At 42.9% G+C, this 17,252-nt stretch overlaps 2 protein-coding genes, 1 non-coding gene and 1 pseudogene across 3 annotated transcripts; 1 reads left to right on the top strand and 3 right to left on the bottom strand.

Annotated features, from left to right (window-relative positions):
* Positions 1-2,281: 2,281 nt before the first annotated feature.
* Positions 2,282-6,757, bottom strand: LOC124647984 (pre-mRNA-splicing factor SPF27 homolog). The gene is made up of 9 exons (XM_047187820.1): positions 6,690-6,757; positions 6,395-6,424; positions 6,276-6,312; positions 4,547-4,722; positions 3,594-3,677; positions 3,214-3,283; positions 2,995-3,128; positions 2,863-2,921; positions 2,282-2,757 (listed from the first exon to the last, which is right to left on the bottom strand). The coding sequence occupies exons 1-8, from the start codon at positions 6,755-6,757 to the stop codon at positions 2,864-2,866; spliced, it is 657 nt and encodes a 218-aa protein (XP_047043776.1). The 3' UTR covers positions 2,282-2,757; position 2,863.
* On the bottom strand, positions 6,541-9,297 carry LOC124706770 (annotated as a pseudogene).
* A 1,761-nt stretch (positions 9,298-11,058) lies between these two features.
* On the top strand, positions 11,059-15,337 carry LOC124647983 (translin-associated protein X-like). The gene is made up of 6 exons (XM_047187819.1): positions 11,059-11,247; positions 11,527-11,570; positions 11,918-12,059; positions 12,127-12,276; positions 12,369-12,570; positions 15,071-15,337. Exons 1-6 carry the CDS (start codon positions 11,059-11,061, stop codon positions 15,169-15,171), a joined length of 828 nt encoding a protein of 275 aa, XP_047043775.1. The 3' UTR covers positions 15,172-15,337.
* Positions 15,338-16,001: 664 nt separating this feature from the next.
* On the bottom strand, positions 16,002-16,104 carry LOC124650666. The gene has a single exon (XR_006987097.1). It is a non-coding gene; the product is annotated as a U6 spliceosomal RNA (small nuclear RNA).
* Positions 16,105-17,252: the final 1,148 nt, after the last annotated feature.

Raw genomic sequence — 17,252 nt, 5'->3', positions numbered from 1 at the left:
GCCGGTGTGAGCCCATTTTCGCTCCCGGTTCCCAAAACGCTATCGAGATCGCTATGGGGCGTGCCGGTGGAGATGCTCTTATAGCACATATATAAAATATATATCATTATTTTTTGTGGGAAAAGGAACTTTTTATTAAGCATGAAAGGTTACAAGACGATCGTGGTCTAGCACCTGAAGGACATCTTCAGGCCTATAACCTAACCACGTAATTGTACGGCATTCTGCCCCTTGCAAAATTTGAGGCTAACTATAACCTGCGATCGCTCCATTTTTATAAACTCACACAATCTATTACGATTTTCTAATAACGTAACTTTTGTGTTGTACAATTATTATTATGTTAACCAAATTTACTACCTAGAAATACACACAAGTTTTATGAACTAGGACGGAGGTACTATTCTAACAACAAGGTGGATCAATCCAGATTGTGGTCCGCGGGTGGGACGACTCCACTACACTATGGTTTTGCGACAACGATATGAACATCCCCACGTTCACAGTAAGAGCATCCCAGCCGTTGGGGCTCCCCAGGCCGAAATCCGGCGTTATTTAGCGCCGGATGGATGTAGTTTTTGGCCGGGGAGGCCCATTTTTCCAGCCGCGAGCCCATGGACGCGCACCCGCGTGCATAGCGACGGCGCAGTCACCGGGAAGGGCAATCGTCGGAGTTCTCTCGACGCATTGAACCGTCGCGAAGTGGTCTGGAGAGCCGAAACGACTCGTCGGGAACGGTCGAAGTGGTCTCGATGCGAGAACCGCCGTAATGGAGCACGAACTCCGCGGAAGAGCAACCGCCGCTCTCTTCGTCGGGAGACCTACATATACGGTTTCCGACGGCCGACGCCATTCATCTGTTCGCTCGTCACCATCCTCCGTCAACCATGAGCGATCTCTCTTGGCCATCGGACACCGACAGCGAGGGGAAGCCGCCTGGATGGCGCCATTGGTGAGATCCAGCTGCATCGTCCAGCAGCGACGATTCCCCCCCGCCGGCCAGCGAGGACGAATGGGATGACGACGAGGAGGAGGACGAAGAGGCCGAGGAGCAGGCCGAGGAAGAGGCCGAGGAAAAGGAGGAGGAAGAGGCCGAGGAGAAGGAGGAGGATGACGAAGAGGCTGAGGACACTGACGAGGAGGAGGACTCAACTTCCTCCGACGAGGAGGTGACGAGCCGGAAGCGTCGCCGCGACGACGATGAGGCGGGGCCACGTAGGAAGAAGAAGTAGTTTAAGTTTGTTTTAAAGTTTTTATATGTAATTTTTATGTTTATTCGAATTATATTCGAAATATATATAATCTATCTATGTTGCACCACTTGAGATTTCAAAGCTTTCGTTCGACGAGGGTATTGCCGTAGATCGAAAAGACGAGGGTATTGCCGTAGATCGGAGGCCATTGTCGCCGACAAGTTGGGGCCACGCGCGCTTTCGTTTCGTCCGGAGTCCCCGAGCGCTCCCCGGGGGGCCGGGGATGGCGTGGGATCGCCGGATGAATTTAGGCCCAAATCCGAACGAAAACGAGGAACCGGGGGCGCGACTGGACCGAATTACGCCGTCCGGATGGAAAAAACGCTCGCCGGGAGCCTGTTCGGGGGGACGAGTGGAGATGCTCTAAGGGGCTACGGCTCACTGATTACCAAACCCTTTCGGTCTCCTCCTCCGGATTTACATCACTAGTTACATCATTTGTTTGGTTGGAGTGGGAAGATGATGGATACACAGCTTGCCATGGGCCTTTACGGTCAGAAAACACCATATGGCAGGAAACATACTGTACACAAATTTGGCTATCTCCAATGTCTCACAATATAATATAAGTTGGTATGGGAACATTATTAAGATATCTAACACGAGATCCTTTTATATATGTTGGGAACTAGGTCATGCCTTGTTGCTATGCACTTGTAATGGTTTCTCATATCTCATTCATGAATCATGAGTTGCTGTACGATTCCTGCTTTTGCACTAAGCACATACAGCCTGTGTGATTCCGTCCTTGCATAAATATGTGGTTCTTGTTTACATTTCTGAAATCACATGTACAATTCTTTACTTTTCTGGAATATATGTTTCCTTTTTTATGTCAATAGATTATCCAGAGTTCCGAATCACCTTTTTGTGCACATATCAGGACTCCTTTAATCTTCAAAGGGATTTTATTTTTCCAAATAATCAATGGGGAACTAGATGAATGTAGAGTTTATACTCTTTTCAATTCTTTATTATTAAGCACAACTCAGTCTAGCACACATTTTTATAGAAAAAATACGTTCTGATACTGGATAGAAGGGCACTGGTTTGACTCATAAAGTCTCCACGAACATAGGCCAGGAACCCAAACGGCAACAACTCCCATTACATTTGCCGTCGAAACAGGCAATTTCAGGGCAGAAGCACCAAAGATTCAGCTCATAATTCAATGTCAAAACGTACAATTACACCCAGAAAAGTCAGCGTCCATTTGCAATGAACAAATAAGATGGGCATTCTGTTCCTCTTGCCACATAACACTAACAATCCACCACACAACACTACATGTGTTTAAGCTGTTTCTCTACCAGGTGTTCACCAGCACATGCCACCATGTACAGTCAACGGATGGGATTTGTCAAGGTACCTGGATTTGTATCCGGAACTCACAGTTGCAGGTCAAGTAAGCACGGTGGCTAATGGAGCCTCTAGCAGACATCTCATGGAACCAGGGTCATCACAGCTTCTTCCTTCCTACATCTGTGTCTAGAAACATCTCAACCTGTCAACAGCAGAAATGAAATTCTGCGTCATGACACCTAAATTAACTGGAAAACAAATTGAATGATACTGCAATTTTCTCAAAAAACAAAATAGAGATCGGTACCTCAAATCCCTTCTGATGTTTGCAGATTAGTTCCATTGCTGTCATCCACTAGCATTCCCCTGTGAAAGAGTTTGTCAGGGCTCGTAAAGAGAGGGAGAGAGGGGGAGCGAGAGCAGGGGAGGGAGATCGTACTGTTCTTTAGCTTCAAGTTTAAGCTGATCAATCTGATTCTGCAGATCAACACAGGCAGCTTGAATAGCTATATTTTTCTGGCACAGTTCCTGCCATTCTACTGTCAATGCATGGAGTTGCCCACCAGTGTTTTGCTGATCCAAAATAATAATAATCAGTTAACTGCAAAGTACACGCATATTGGTACAAATTTAGGACAAGAGATCAACAATTTGCTACCTGATGAAATTTCCTCTCACGGTTGACGGTTTCTATTTTTTCGTTGTATTCCAAAGCCATCTTTTGCATCCTGCAGAGTATCAGATTACCACAGTGAGTCATAGCTGGTGATCAACTTTTTGAAAAGCTGGCATGCATGCCCAATAATAAAGCATGTACAAGCAAGTGCTTGCACTAACACTGATGCATCACACAGGTGAGACCGGCCTACAGAAATATTGGTTTCTAGTCACCTTCGACATAGAACAGTACTGATAAGTGATAACGCAGACACTAAACTGAACCATGTCAAACGAAATTCAAGGAAAATAGGACGATATGCACAGCACTGAAATCAAAGTGATACAACACTGTCAAGGACATTGGTGAGAACAAATTACCTAGACAAAACCGATTCCATTTTCCTGTTCTGGAGCTTCCAAACCTCAACACCGTGCTTCAGCATAAGCTCCAGATTCTCAATCCTGTAATACTAACTTCATTTCAAAAAAGGATAAAAGAAGTATGTTTGAAAGCAATAGCACATGATAACTTGATAAGAACCATATGCATATGGTGAAACAAAGAGACAGCAATTCCTAAATAAAATGCATAGCACAACTGAAGCTAAATCATTCAAAGACTTCTATATAACACTCAAAACCACTAAACTAAAACTGGAGCATGAATTGTTAACAATATGGTTATTATAGTATGTCTATTACTCTATACAACTACGAGCACTGTGCTACCTTCCATTCTATAAATAGTATCTATATGAAAGAAATAGCTCTTACATCGCAACAATATTTTGCTTGTCATTTCAACAAACTGGAGAACACTCTGTTAATAGTTCTGCCTTTTGAATCAAATTCTTATTTGAACATATTATAACCTGTATTTTTTACAGCATAGATAGCTTACAAGATATTATAGTAATGGAAAACTTTGGTGATAACTAATTACTAAAAAAATGGTCAGCAGGGCATGATACAACAAGATGTTGATCAACGTAATAATGTAATATTCTAATGCAGCTAAGTGCAATATACTGCTTGAACTTCACAGTACAATTCTAATTCAATGCCCAGTGTGTTTAGCTTATTATTAGTAAATGACATTTTGTATGGGGAAAGGTTCCATGAATATCCTGACCACAGCACTAAAAAAATCACTACAGGAGCTCATTTGCTTTATGACTTCACAAATACACAACATTCATATTCATAAACTGAAACTGTTATAAACAAGCTGCCTTAGAAGGCCACTTAGAGTTGCCAATCAGCTAATTGTCTATCTTCTCTAAAGAAATGTTGATTCACAACACGTGATTATTCAAAATGCACCACCTTACCTTATAATTTGATGCTGCAGTTGGCTCTGAGCATTCCGTAGAGCCTGCCTCCAAGCAGCAACATCATTCCTCTTGTTTGCTGGGGGTGGCTCCAAACCATAGCGGGACATCTCTATGGTAGCAGGTGGCTTGCCTGCTCTAACACGTTCATACTCTTTCGCAAGCATAGGATGATCCTAAAACAAAAACAATTGCTAAATGAGAACCTGACAGATTTTACATCGACAAATAAAAAATCCAAATAATTAAAACATGTGAGTCTTAAGTCTCCAGTTATACATTATTGACATAATCTTTCACAAGAAAAGTACTGATCATTTAATAGATCCGCATATGTACATAGAAAATGTGCAACAGATTTACAGTTTATAAACACATGTAGGTGTTAAGTGCCATCATATATGCAACTTATGCACGGGATGTGGCTTTATTGACACATATGAAACACTTAACAAGTTAGCATTCAACTGCTACCAGAGATCCAAGTGCTGCAAATTATGAATAAATTGTTGTGTCAACGCCTAACAGCCTAGCTACCTAAACTAATCGTTAGTTGTGTTCATCAAAGGAAAATCAGAACTGGTCCAAAATATATGTAGTTCAGAGCTGGTTTTGGTTTGCAAATACTGCCTGCTGTTTTTAGGCAACATGTCCAACAAACTGTGTTTTAATTGCTTGCTGGCAGTGGCATTACAGAGTCACACACACAATTAACAGAGGACAAGCTAGGCTTGAACACTTTTAGTTTGGGTCCTTTAGTAATGGCACCATGGCAGTTACCCTTTGCAGGCGATCAGCTGAACCTGATTTTTTTTGCTCTGTTATCTTAACTTGATGATAGTGAAATCGCTCATTTTGAGGGATATGGCAAAAAGTAAATTAAAAAAAAATGGTATGAAGTATGTACATGTTATGTTGTATGTGAATGAAACTAAAAAACATCTATTTTCGACAGTAAATAAAACTGTTCATTTCAAGGTGAGAATGTCCTTCCAATCTAACTGCAGTTCAACTAGTACGTATAAGTTTTTCTGAAATAAATCCATCAGAGTATGCCCCATGTTATTGATATTAGCATATTTCTCTAAGCTAGTGTGGTCAACATCGGTGCGGATTACCTAAGTATAGCTTCACACATACAGAACAAGGACTAAGCTAATGTATCAGCTTTTGGTATGGTTTTCACAATATACGCATTTCTGTAACAGCATGTTCCATTAAGCAAATCAATATTGGCCTTCAGAGAAACATTACAACCTAAGAAGGCATCAATATTTTACTGGATGACATAGTGCTTGCATTGCATTTGTGGTAAAAAAATACATCGTTTGCTTCAGCGGAATTAAAGGCACAGGATATCCAATGGCTGCTTTCGATACCAGCTTAGTAGTGAAAGTATACCACAATAATTTTAAGCAGTTAGCCTTTCCCTCCAGACATTACTATCCATCGTCTGTGGTAAGATTACTCCTGTTGCTTCAGCAAGGTTAAAGGCACGGGATATTCAATGGCTTCTTTCTATACAAGTTTACTAGTGAAAGTATGCAACAGCAGAAACTAATAATATCAACAGTAGCCAACAAAGGTGGCTAACATACTAGCATAGAGCAAATTGGTTCTGCATGAGCTTATGCAAATCTTAATGAACCAGGCAAAATGAAGATAAAAATATAGCCATCAGTGCATACAGAATTAAGTCCTTAACAAAAAGGTATGTGTTATAAGATACCAGCAGCAGTGAGATCTCTGATGAAAGCCATGCTATTCTGTCAACAAAATTTTGAACATCAGAGACATCACCCACAATTCTAATTTAATTAGACCTACAATCATAAGCTTTACACAGACCTTTCTTTATAAGCATTTCGAAGATAGTACCTTTACGATGCAGTGCAGCAGCATCTACAGTAACACACAAGTATTCATTCAAGAGAACATCTCATAACATGGGAAGAAGCTTTGTGCACTTTGATGCTATAAAGATCTTAGAAGACTGAACAGGAGAAGCTATGGTGGGCACCTGAACCCTGGTGTAATATCAAGTATAGCTCCATCAAGTAACATCATGCACACACACCTCCAACAATATGTAATCATATCCATAAAACATAGGCAGGTCTGCGAAATAAATAGTGCAAATTACAGTGCTGAATTTATAAAAAGCACAATACAAGAATCCACAAGGCAGGAACCAACAAAAAGGATCTCCATGATGGCCACTGAAGCTTGGTTGTAAGTGTTGCCCTATGAGTAAATTGGGGAAAGAAAAGCTCATTTTTTCCTCCCACCACGCTCCCTCAGAGCTAGATTGATCACAACCCCAGGGCCAACATTGTAATAAGCAAGAGAAAGATTGTCTTTGAGGAAACTAGTCCTAACACTCAGCTTCTGCTTATTAGCAGGAAGCTGCAGCTCTCCAGCAATCTGCTCCTTGAGACTGCCGACGGTGTCTGAGAGAGATTGGACAGGGATCTCCAAAACTTGGCCTTGCAAGTTTCTTTCATCAAGGCTGGGTACAGAAACCGAGATGCGAGCAGGGCCCTGCAGGAAACAGATATGTTAGCATTACCATGCCAGATAATAAGAAAGAGAAGTAGGTAATTAGTGCAGAAATAGATGAGAAGAGACATTACCGGATGCTGAGCAAGGAACTGCTCTGCTGGAATGAGGGAAGCATCATCTGTTCTTGGCCTCTTAGGTTCTGGTTCATCAGGTAGAGGTGGCTGCTCCTCAGCAGGTGGTTGAGGAGGCAAAGGTGGTGGAGGCTGGGGGATTCCGATGGGGTTGACCATTGTTGGCATGGTCTGCATGTGTGGCGGCGGGGGCATAGGGAACCGTGGTGGACCAGGCATGAACTGGGTAGTATGGCCTGGAGGAGGAGGGATACTGTTTGGCATATGACCCATGGGACCAGTCATTCTAATCATCTGCTGTTGACCTGGTGGTGGAGGTTGGTGCATGTTGGGCATCATATGTGGAACTCCTTGCATATGATGAGGCGGGGGTGGATATGATAAGGCATCGGATTTGGTGTAAATCGGGGAACATTAATCAGAGGAAGTGGTTGAGGAGGCCGGGGCAACGACATGCCAGGCTGAGGAAGTGGAGCTGGACCTCGCACATTGGAAGCATCAAATTGCTGCTGTTCCTCACCACCCATAGACATTGCCTGAGTGGCAGTCCAACCAATGCTACCAGAATGACCATCCCAAATAACCTGCTTTGGCTGCTCGTCCTTCTTCTTTTCAATTTCTGCCTTGACAGCATTAGAAACCTCTTCCTCGGTCGTTCCAAATATATCAGGCCTTGTGCGCGCAAGACCAATGATGTTACGAGAGATCTCATCGTCAGGAGCAAGTGTGGTCTCCTTAATCTTGGCCATCATTCTTTCTTTCTGTTCCTTGTACTTGGGGTCAATGAGCGAGATGCGCATGTGTTCTTCCATCTCGCTGATCGGAATGAGCTCCCCGGTTATCGGTGAGACAACAACCTTGGTGGGATCCCTCTCTGCAGGCATCCTCTCCTCAGGCCTCTTATAGTTCTTGACAATCCTCATAGGTGGCTCATCATCACCAGTGACCATAACTTGTGCTCCTCCTTCAATCTCCTGGAGCCTTGCAGCCTTCATTCCCTCCTCAACAAGTTGCATCTCATCATCATCCATCTCCATGGCATCATCCTTAGCTGGTTCAGCTAACTCCGCGGGTTCATCGTCGTCCTCTCTCAAGGTCTCCATCCTCTTGCGGCGCTTCAATTCCTCTAGGGTAAGCGGGACAGGAAGCCCCTCGTACTCATCATCTGCAAACTCAATCGTCTCGACGACGACAAAGTCATGCCAATCAATCATCGACATCTGCATCCTCTCCAGCTCAACCTCATTATCTGCCTGCTGCCTAGCCTGCTCCTGCAACCGATCCCACTCCAGCCGGTTGAGGCAGCGCTCGAGCACGGTGGTGAGGTCCTTGGACCCCTCCCGCAGGTCCCTGATGAGCGCAGGCACGCCCTCATCTGGCCTCATCACCCTCGAGTAGGCATCCGAGAGCATGGTGAAGAAGGTGAACAAGCTGTGGGTGGGGCGGATGAAGTTGAAGTGCGGGTTGGTGGCCTCGCGCTGGGCCAGAGCAGTCATGAAGTTCTTACCGTTCCGAGCCACAAACTGCGCGGTGAGCTTGATGATGTCCAGCTCCTCCTCCCCGGTGATACCCTCGGGCAGGTGCACGGTGTAGAGCTCCGCCTTGGGCGGCACGAGCACCTTGGTTGGCGGCGCCACGCGGAAGGGCGCGGAGTGGTCGGGCTTGTCATCCGAGCCGCCATCGGCGGCGGGGTCGGACGGGAGCTGCTGGGAGTCGGGAGGCTGGGCGGCGATCTCGGCGATGCGGTGCTGGTAGTAGGCGTGGTAGGGGTCGGAGGGCTGCAGGAAGTTGAACTTGGCGTTGCCCTGGTTGAGTTGGACGATGCGGCGCTCGAAGTCGGGGCCGTTCTTGGCGACGAAGGTGGCCGTCTTCTCGATGATGACGCGGATGTCGGGCGGAGGGTGGATGATGCCGATGGTGCGCGTGTGCGTGGCCACCGTCGGCTTCGAGGGCGCGGCGGCGACGGCGGCGGCGACGGCGGCGGACGAGAGAACAATCTGAAGCTGCTCCTGGCGGTCGACGTCGCCGTCGCCGTCCGGCGCGGGAAGGAGGGGCATGGGGGCCACCGTGGGGGCTCCCATGTGGGCGGCGGCGGCGGCGGCCTCTAGGGTTTCGGCGACCGGAAACGAGAACGATGGGGCAAGCCCGCTACTACGCGAGGGGACTGTAATGTGGTGGGATCCGGTTGGAGCCTTTGAGGGTTCAGCAGGGTCGGTTTGATCGGGATAAGGTTAAGTCGGTCGGCCGACCAACTCAAGTGTGAGTCCATAACAACCCCTCTCATTTTCATTCTCGTTTTTCGTGGTGGTTATTGTTTGAAAAAAAATGATCTATGTGTATAATTTTTTATATATAAAACTAATATTATTTTCAATAAAATTCTAACAATATTAATTATGTATAATCGATATATTATTGTCCAATTTATTAGGTCAAAGTTCATCTTGAAATGCATGTGAGCCTTATTCATAAGAGAAGAGGTACTACTACCTCGGGTCTGTTTTAATTGACGCGGACGTAAACTAGTTAGATACATGTTCTGAACTAAAGCCGTGTCGATCAAACACGTCCAGAGGGAGTACATGTTTAATATCCAGTTCGTCCCAAATGGCCAAATTCTATTTAGGACGGAGGAAGTACAACTTTCGAGAGTTTAGTTGGACTAAGCATTTAGCATAAACATGTTTTTCTTTGTGATGATTATAACTCAATTTTTTGGACAAGTTGTTGTATCTATGGTTAAATTTGTAGGTAGACTCAACTTAATAAATCACTCGCATAAAATACTTAATAAGCAACCCATTATTAAAAAAAAAACCTAACCATCGAAATATTGAATGTTCTTCGGAACCAAACATTCCACTGCAATCTAGCTTGCACAGAGGAGAAAGAAAGTGGAACAAAGAGTAAGGAAGATAGAATACGTGATCGAAACAACGATAAGTGATTGTCATCATAGTTAAACAGTGATAAAACCACTACTAGAGGTTTAACGGGTAATACTACGTTCCCAAGTGCGTTTAAAGGGGAGCTTGAACCCGGCGCTAGAGTACCCCGCCTTTATTTGGAGAGCAACGTGCGAGGTGGGATTGATGCGGTTGTTCACGACGAGAGTATGAGCAACATGAGAGACAATGCCGATTCATCGATACACATGGAATGAAACTAGGGTAGAGGTAAGCTTCTGAAAAAAGGAACTAAATAATGTTTTAATAAACTAAGAAAAGCAAGACACTTAGTTCTTCATGCCCACACTTGCTTTCCTTTTAGCTTTGCGGATCAGCAAAGCCATCTTCCCTTTAAAATCCTTACTGTAACAACATACATTAGGCATGATACAAAATTAAAATAGCTATTCGTGGCACATTTGACTATCCACGTTGGAATAAGTCAACCTAGCTAGAACATTTGACTATCCACGTAAATAACCTTCATAGTATTCAAATACTGTACCAACAAGCCCCTAGTAATGATTTTTTTTTCTGGTTATCATTGCAAGCAACTTATTTTATTATCGTCCTAATAACCAAGATAATGATAATAAATCCATTCATTGCAGAAAGTTGCCCAGTTACTTAGTCTTTAATTTTATGTTTTCATGGGATGGTAGTAAAAGAATTGCACAAGTTGGCGCACGAAAAGATTTGCACAAGTTGGCCCACGCGACCTCAAGTGCCGCACCGAAACGGTGGGTCGGCCGGGCCAGCCAGATGGTGCCGCTACGCGCCTGCCACCGCCTCCTCCGCCTGCGCTCCTCGCTTCCTCTCCCCATCACCATCACCATCACCATGGCGGCGCCCCAACCCCAACCCGGCTGCAAAACCATTTCTTCGCGTAAACTCCTCCCCTCCCGCCCTCCTCCTCCTCCCCCGTACCCGCATGTCTGCTGCTCTGTCCCCAGCGTCTACCGCCGGCCCGCCGCCCAAGAGGTTCAGGACAATGGCCACCGACGCGGCGCCTCCTCCGGCCTCGGCGGGGTGCTCCGCGATGAAGGCCGAGTTCGCCAGGCACACCGACTACCTCAACGCCCACCCGCTTCTTGGTCCCTGGATCAAGCCGCTGCTTGACGTGCTTGCGCTTCCCGAGATTTTTTTTTTTTGTGCTGTGCGATTGCGCTCGGAGAGGGGAAGCCAGAACCATTTAGATTGCTCTTACTTTCTAATTTTGATCTAATGTGAATTGGTATATGTCCTGTGACATTAAAAGGTGGAATACAGAATCTCTCTCTTTTTTTTTCCAATTAATTTGTGCTTGTATTGGTATAAACACATCATGCCGGATTTTACAAAACACATCCCAAGTCAGTAATTAACTGCCCGGAGGATCAGGAAGTTTTCACGAGTTCAGTCATTCAAAGTATTTGCTTCCTTCAAATCAAATGTGACAATAAGGTACACCATTTTAGTTTAAAATTCTTGTCCATCGTGTAGCTCGTTGCTAAGAACAAATTATAGATAGCTCCAGGAATTCATCATACTTGTGGTTCCTTCAATTGCCAACGTATGAGTAATCAGATTACTCATTTGCTAATTATCATTTAGTTTCACCACTATCCATCTTACTTAACAACACTGGAGAATAATACGTACTCACCTCAAAGTGTTCTTTCATCATGACTACATTTTATAATTATACAAATACGGAATACGCCTGCTTAATTATGTGTACCTAAATCTTCTCTGCCAGTGTATTTGCCGGTAAACTTCACATGTATCCCTATACTATTGTTCTTTTCCAGGATCAGCAGAAATAATAAGGAGGAAGTTCTTTCAAAGGCAGAAAATGATCTTGCTGCTGTGGTTAACCAACACATTGGAAAGTTAGTAAAAGAATTGCAAGGAACCGACTTCTGGAAGCTAAGAAGAGCGTATACCTTTGGTGTGAGTATCCAATATTGTCTTTTTGCATTTATTTTGCCGGAGATCTGATATGTCATAAATGCTGCAGGTACAAGAATATATCGAAGCTGCGACCTTTTGTAGATTTTGCAAGACTGGCACTTTATTGAGTCTAGATGAGATCAATGATTCTTTGCTAGCGCTAAGTGATAAATCTGTTGAGCCCTTGCAGATAAACGTGCTTGACTATATTTTAGGGGTAAATACTAATACTACTCTAGTTCATTCAGTATCATTCCCTTTTCTGTGCTTGCTTGAAGCTAATGCTATTTCTGTGCTGCCAATGACTAGGTTGCTGATTTGTCAGGGGAGCTAATGAGGCTTGCAATTGGCCGTATATCTGATGAGGAAGTCGAATATGCTAAAGATATATGTTCATTTGTACGTGACATTTATAGGGAGCTGACCCTTCTGGTGCCACTGATGGATGATAATAATGAGATGAAGAAGAAAATGGAGGTTATGCTTCAAAGTGTTGTGAAAATTGAAAATGGTATCACTTCTGTCATTCCCAGTACTATTAAACTTACCTACGATTCTTCGTTTGTGTAATGTATGCTAAGTAAATGCGGGTGTAAACCTCTGAGGGAAGATCACAACAAGAACTGCCTATTGTTTGGTTTGAAGAATCATTTCATACTAGTATGGCTGATCATTGGACAAGCCCATTAGTATTGGTGGAACGATTCCATCTGTCATTTTAGACTAGTCTTGGGCTTATAAGGGATGAAGTGGTGGCAGACAAACCAACTCTGTTCCACGGATCATACAAATGGTTAGGCCCAGAGCTAGGATTGAACGATACAGTCTGTCATTCAAACAAAAGAAAATACGTCTTCTTCGTTATTTTCCTTTTCTTTCCTGTAATTAATCTGGTGCGTGCTTTACATAGTGCCAGTGATAACATCTTGACTAGCCAAATAACTGCAGATGATAAGAAAAAAGATAAGATATTGACACAAAGATTGGACGTGCTGACTTACAATAGCTAATTTATCTTTCTGCTCAAATGTAAGGAGATATGCACTTTAATGATGAATTTAATCGGCAAAAGCAGTGAGTAACACTTGCAGAACATATGAACAAGGCATGATATCACACCAACATGATGAATATCATATATGTCATATGTATGTCCTACCATAGTGGCAATATGTAGATATCAACTTCCATAGGTGTTCCCATGGAAGTGCAATAATTTGTTGACTAAGTGGTGTATATGTTATGCAAATGTTAACCACTTTTTTATTGATTAAATTAGTTAGTGAATTGCATAAATTGCCAAGGCATAATTGGCTAAGCATGATACTTAATAATCTTGTTTTCTGGATAATTAAATATGAGTCACGATGGAATATACTATCTTCACCTTTACATACATGATATATTGTCTAGGGTCTTTGACACATCCATCACATCTTAGTTCCTAGACCATCAGACTGATCTTAAATGATGATTCGTACCTACCACCGATAGATGCTAAGAAAAGAGGAATTTGTGTATAGTTGCTAGAATAGCCAGTCTGAGAAGGTTCTTCTCGACTGAAAATGTGATGTCCTGTAACTGCTAAGTTATATTGTTGTGAAACTGACCGTCCTCTGTTGGTCTTATCTGCGAGGATTAATGATGCTGACATTGCATTAAACATTGTATTCCAGTTCTGTAAGCATGATTTTCATTCTTAAATCACAAGTTTTTTGTTTGGTGATGCATTCCGTTATGGAAGATTCGTACATCTATCTGTGTTTGACACTGGATATTCATCTTTAAATCGATTTGTTCTTTTCGACAAGAACCATCATGATCATGTTAAAGTTTGTCAATGATCAAACTGGCATTATTGTTCTACTATAGTATATTTGTTAGATGTGACCTTAATTGTGTTAGTGCTAATCAACTAGAATCATTTGGTGTGACCGTAATTGTGTATGACGTGAGCTCATGATTTATTGCAATACATCTAGATAAGTCTTATGTAAAATGTTGTTTGAACTTAGTTTCACATTTTTAAACAAAAGAATGGAGAGTAGATATTGTATGTAGAAGGGTGGCGTGCTTGAGCTTAGGCTTTAACTACCTGTGCATCTTTAAAGAAGTTCAAAAAAGGCAAAGATGTGCACCATGTTATAACTTGAGCACCTACTTCATGCAGAGATATGAGTTAATGGAATTAACCATCTTTTTTGCATGAATTTTTTCATCATATTTTCTTTGCCTCTGCGCAGTTTTAAGATGATGCAAAGTCTCTGGATTATTCTTGAATTTTCGAATATGCAGAAGTTGCTAAGCCTTGAACTCAAGCATCCACCCTTGCTTGTCCATTTGCTTTTTCCCAAACAAGCATCTTGCACTCACACTGTTAAAATGAAGAAAAATACAAGCATGCGATTTTTCCGCTTTAAATAATAATTGGGACTCACCTAGTTTAATTACCTGATTCTCTGACAAGAGGAACTTACTTGGTACAAAAGCTTCTATAGTTTTTTTCTCTTCTGAACTTTCTCGCAGCAGAATAGACATAAGTTGAAATCAGTCTACTGATAGTTTTTAAAGCTTTGTTTGTGCTTTTGTGGAATTATGTTTCGAACGCATCAGGTTCAGACTTAGGTGTGCTTTGAAATCACCTCATCAGTTATCTTTATGCATTTGTTTCGATATTATTAATGCTATTGTTATTGGGCCTATCTTTCTGCCACTTGTATTTGTCTCTGTTAATCACTGTGTATATATATTTTTAAAGCATGTTGCACTCCCTATTTGTTAATATTCTTCTTGTCAATTTCTTTATGTAATCTGGCGTGTGTTGAATTAGTTCAAAACCATCTCATCTGCTTAGATCTGCATTTGTGGTATCATCTTCATGTTCCAGTTCGTTAATATTTGATTCATATGTGGGACAGATGCAGTTATCTTTTAGCTGGTTTGCATTGTTTGAGATAAATCCATTTCTACTTGTTTTCCAATCTCTAACATTGTGTGTGTATATGTTTCAGCTTGCTTCGGTGTTCATGTGAGAGGATCGGAGTACATTCCTATGCTGGGGTCATCTGCCAAACCAGATTACGCGTTTTTTGGTGGCGCCGACTACGACTAGTGAAGCCAGACAAATCACAAACTTCTGAAAAAAAAAGACCTGACGGACATGCTGCAGGAACTTGTTTCAAAAAAGACAATATGAACTAGACATAACATGTATTCTTGTCTAAGGTTTGTGTGGTGTAGCAAGACTGGCCTTCTAGCACTAAAATGATCCATACTTACATGCAATTGTTTCTATCTCCTGGTTCTCTTTTCCGCACTTAGTAGTCTCCTTAGTGTTTTATTTTATGTTCGCAAAAAAGAGTGCGAGGCCTGAACGTGCGTCAGGTGGCTACGGCTAATTGTTCACGAACTTTCCAAGCATGGTTTCAGCCCCGTGCGTTATCTACTATCTTGTACATACATGGTTGGATTACAAAGCACTGCATCCTTCTCACAGTTTGATTTGTGATGATATAGTGAATAATCCTTATTGAGAAACATTTTAGTACTAAACATCACAGAAACAACTTAGCTATCATGTAGTGATGTAGGGCTATGTGCAATGAAATTTTTGAAAGAAAAGCTAAAAGACCAGTTTGAAAGTGAAGCTTCGTCAGATCGTAAACAATTAGGGTTTACAATAGCAGGCACATATTCGTAGCAAAATGAAGACCTGGCGCTAGTAATAGTCAGAAATGTTATGGCCTGAAAGGCATGAAACATTTTTCTTAAAAAGGACCTATTTGTAAGGCACGTAAAATAGAAGGGCTCAAGTAGAAACCGCAAGAGCACGCCTGTGAGCATAGACGGACTGGAGCGCTAATACAGAAAAAACCAAGGTCGCGAAAGAAAGAATCTAGGGGCATATCTGAGAGTGGGAAGGACCGGCGTTTGAAATCTCAAAAAAATTTGGACCATTTCTCGATTTGTGCGTGTCATCCTTGCGTAGGGGCCATGCTAATCTTCTCTGTATCGTTCCAATTTTATCGGATGTCCCCGAAGGGACAATCACAGTTGCAACAAGCGAGCTTATAAACCGGTCACAACTCCGGTCGATTGTCGATGTGGGACTAAACATCGAGTCTGTTTCCCTCCGCGGTTCCCGTGCGCCAGCCTCGCGACCCCGCGTGGGCTACATCTTCTTTCATGGCCCAACTCGGTAGACAGCCCACCAAGCTTCTTCCGGCCCCTCTCCTCCAATTTCACGCCACTCCCTCTGATCGTCTTCATCTAAAAAAAATCCCTCTGATCGCATTGTCCATCGATCCAGGCGAGAAAGAGCTTGCTATAGAAAAAAACACGATTGCCTTCTCATGATTCTTTGATGAGGCGTGTGCGCCATGTCCGACACGAGACTGAGTTTGGAAAATTGGAAATATGATATAGCACTCATAAGAAAACCAACCATGATGAGCTCTATCATTCTGGTTATTTCTCAGTCATAGGCTTCAATGAAAGTAGTGATTCATGGACATGCACACCGTGTGCTAAAAAAAAGACGTATTCGAAGCTGAAGACACGTAAGACGTGGGGGCTCATAGTTGTTCAAGACCTTGTTAGTTCCTCAGTCCTCACATGGGGCAAGTTATAGTTTTGTTTTCTTCATAAAAGTTGGCGAGGCAACATTTTGTTGGGGGAAGTTGGCGGATCAGCGAAGTCTTTTCGAAAAAATAAGGATTAACTATGTATTTTACCCTTAAATGTTGGTGATTGGAGCAAAATCCCCCTAAACTCAAATGTTTGTTACGAGCAAAATCCTGCTAAATTCTTGGTGTGTGATTTTAACACTTACTTATTCAATACTAGGTAAATCTCCCCCTCGGTCGGTTTTTGGGCGGAGTTGGGTGGTTTTGGGTAGATTTTGGATGGTTTGGGGTATTTGGCCGTTGCAGACTCGTAGCACTGACGTGGCGTGGTTCTATTAGATCATAATGGGTGCCATTTTGACAAGGCTCTGCTAGGTCACTCTTTCCGACGGAATTCGCTGAGATGCAAACTGCCGATGCGGGCGTGTGATAGTTGATACATGTATCAATATGTTTACCGTGAACCAGTGCCTCATGGCGCTTTTTAGCCAGGATAAGATTCATCTACAAATCTTCATCAGGTTGGGAAAAACAAAAGTGTTCAACCGAAAAGAACTAATTCAAGTTG

This window comes from Lolium rigidum, chromosome 4 (genome assembly GCF_022539505.1).
Source record: "Lolium rigidum isolate FL_2022 chromosome 4, APGP_CSIRO_Lrig_0.1, whole genome shotgun sequence".
Taxonomy (NCBI): Eukaryota; Viridiplantae; Streptophyta; class Magnoliopsida; order Poales; family Poaceae; genus Lolium; species Lolium rigidum.
The sequence above is the reverse complement of the archived record's forward strand: the minus strand, read 5'-3'. Positions and strand labels throughout refer to the sequence as shown.

Bases quoted from the DNA above. Each gene is read 5' to 3' on its own strand.
- LOC124647984 (XM_047187820.1), bottom strand. From the start codon at position 6,757: ATGGAGATCCTTTTTGTTGGTTCCTGCCTTGTGGATTCTTGTATTGTG. The intron at 6,313-6,394 runs GTCTGTGTAAAG...TTTTGTTGACAG, and splicing joins CGAAATGCTTATAAAGAAAG to AATAGCATGGCTTTCATCAG. The intron at 4,723-6,275 runs GTATCTTATAAC...TTTTTGTTTTAG, and splicing joins CAGAGATCTCACTGCTGCTG to GATCATCCTATGCTTGCGAA.
- LOC124647983 (XM_047187819.1), top strand. From the start codon at position 11,059: ATGTCTGCTGCTCTGTCCCCAGCGTCTACCGCCGGCCCGCCGCCCAAG. The intron at 11,248-11,526 runs GTGCTTGCGCTT...TCACGAGTTCAG, and splicing joins GGATCAAGCCGCTGCTTGAC to TCATTCAAAGTATTTGCTTC. The intron at 11,571-11,917 runs GTACACCATTTT...GTTCTTTTCCAG, and splicing joins AAATCAAATGTGACAATAAG to GATCAGCAGAAATAATAAGG.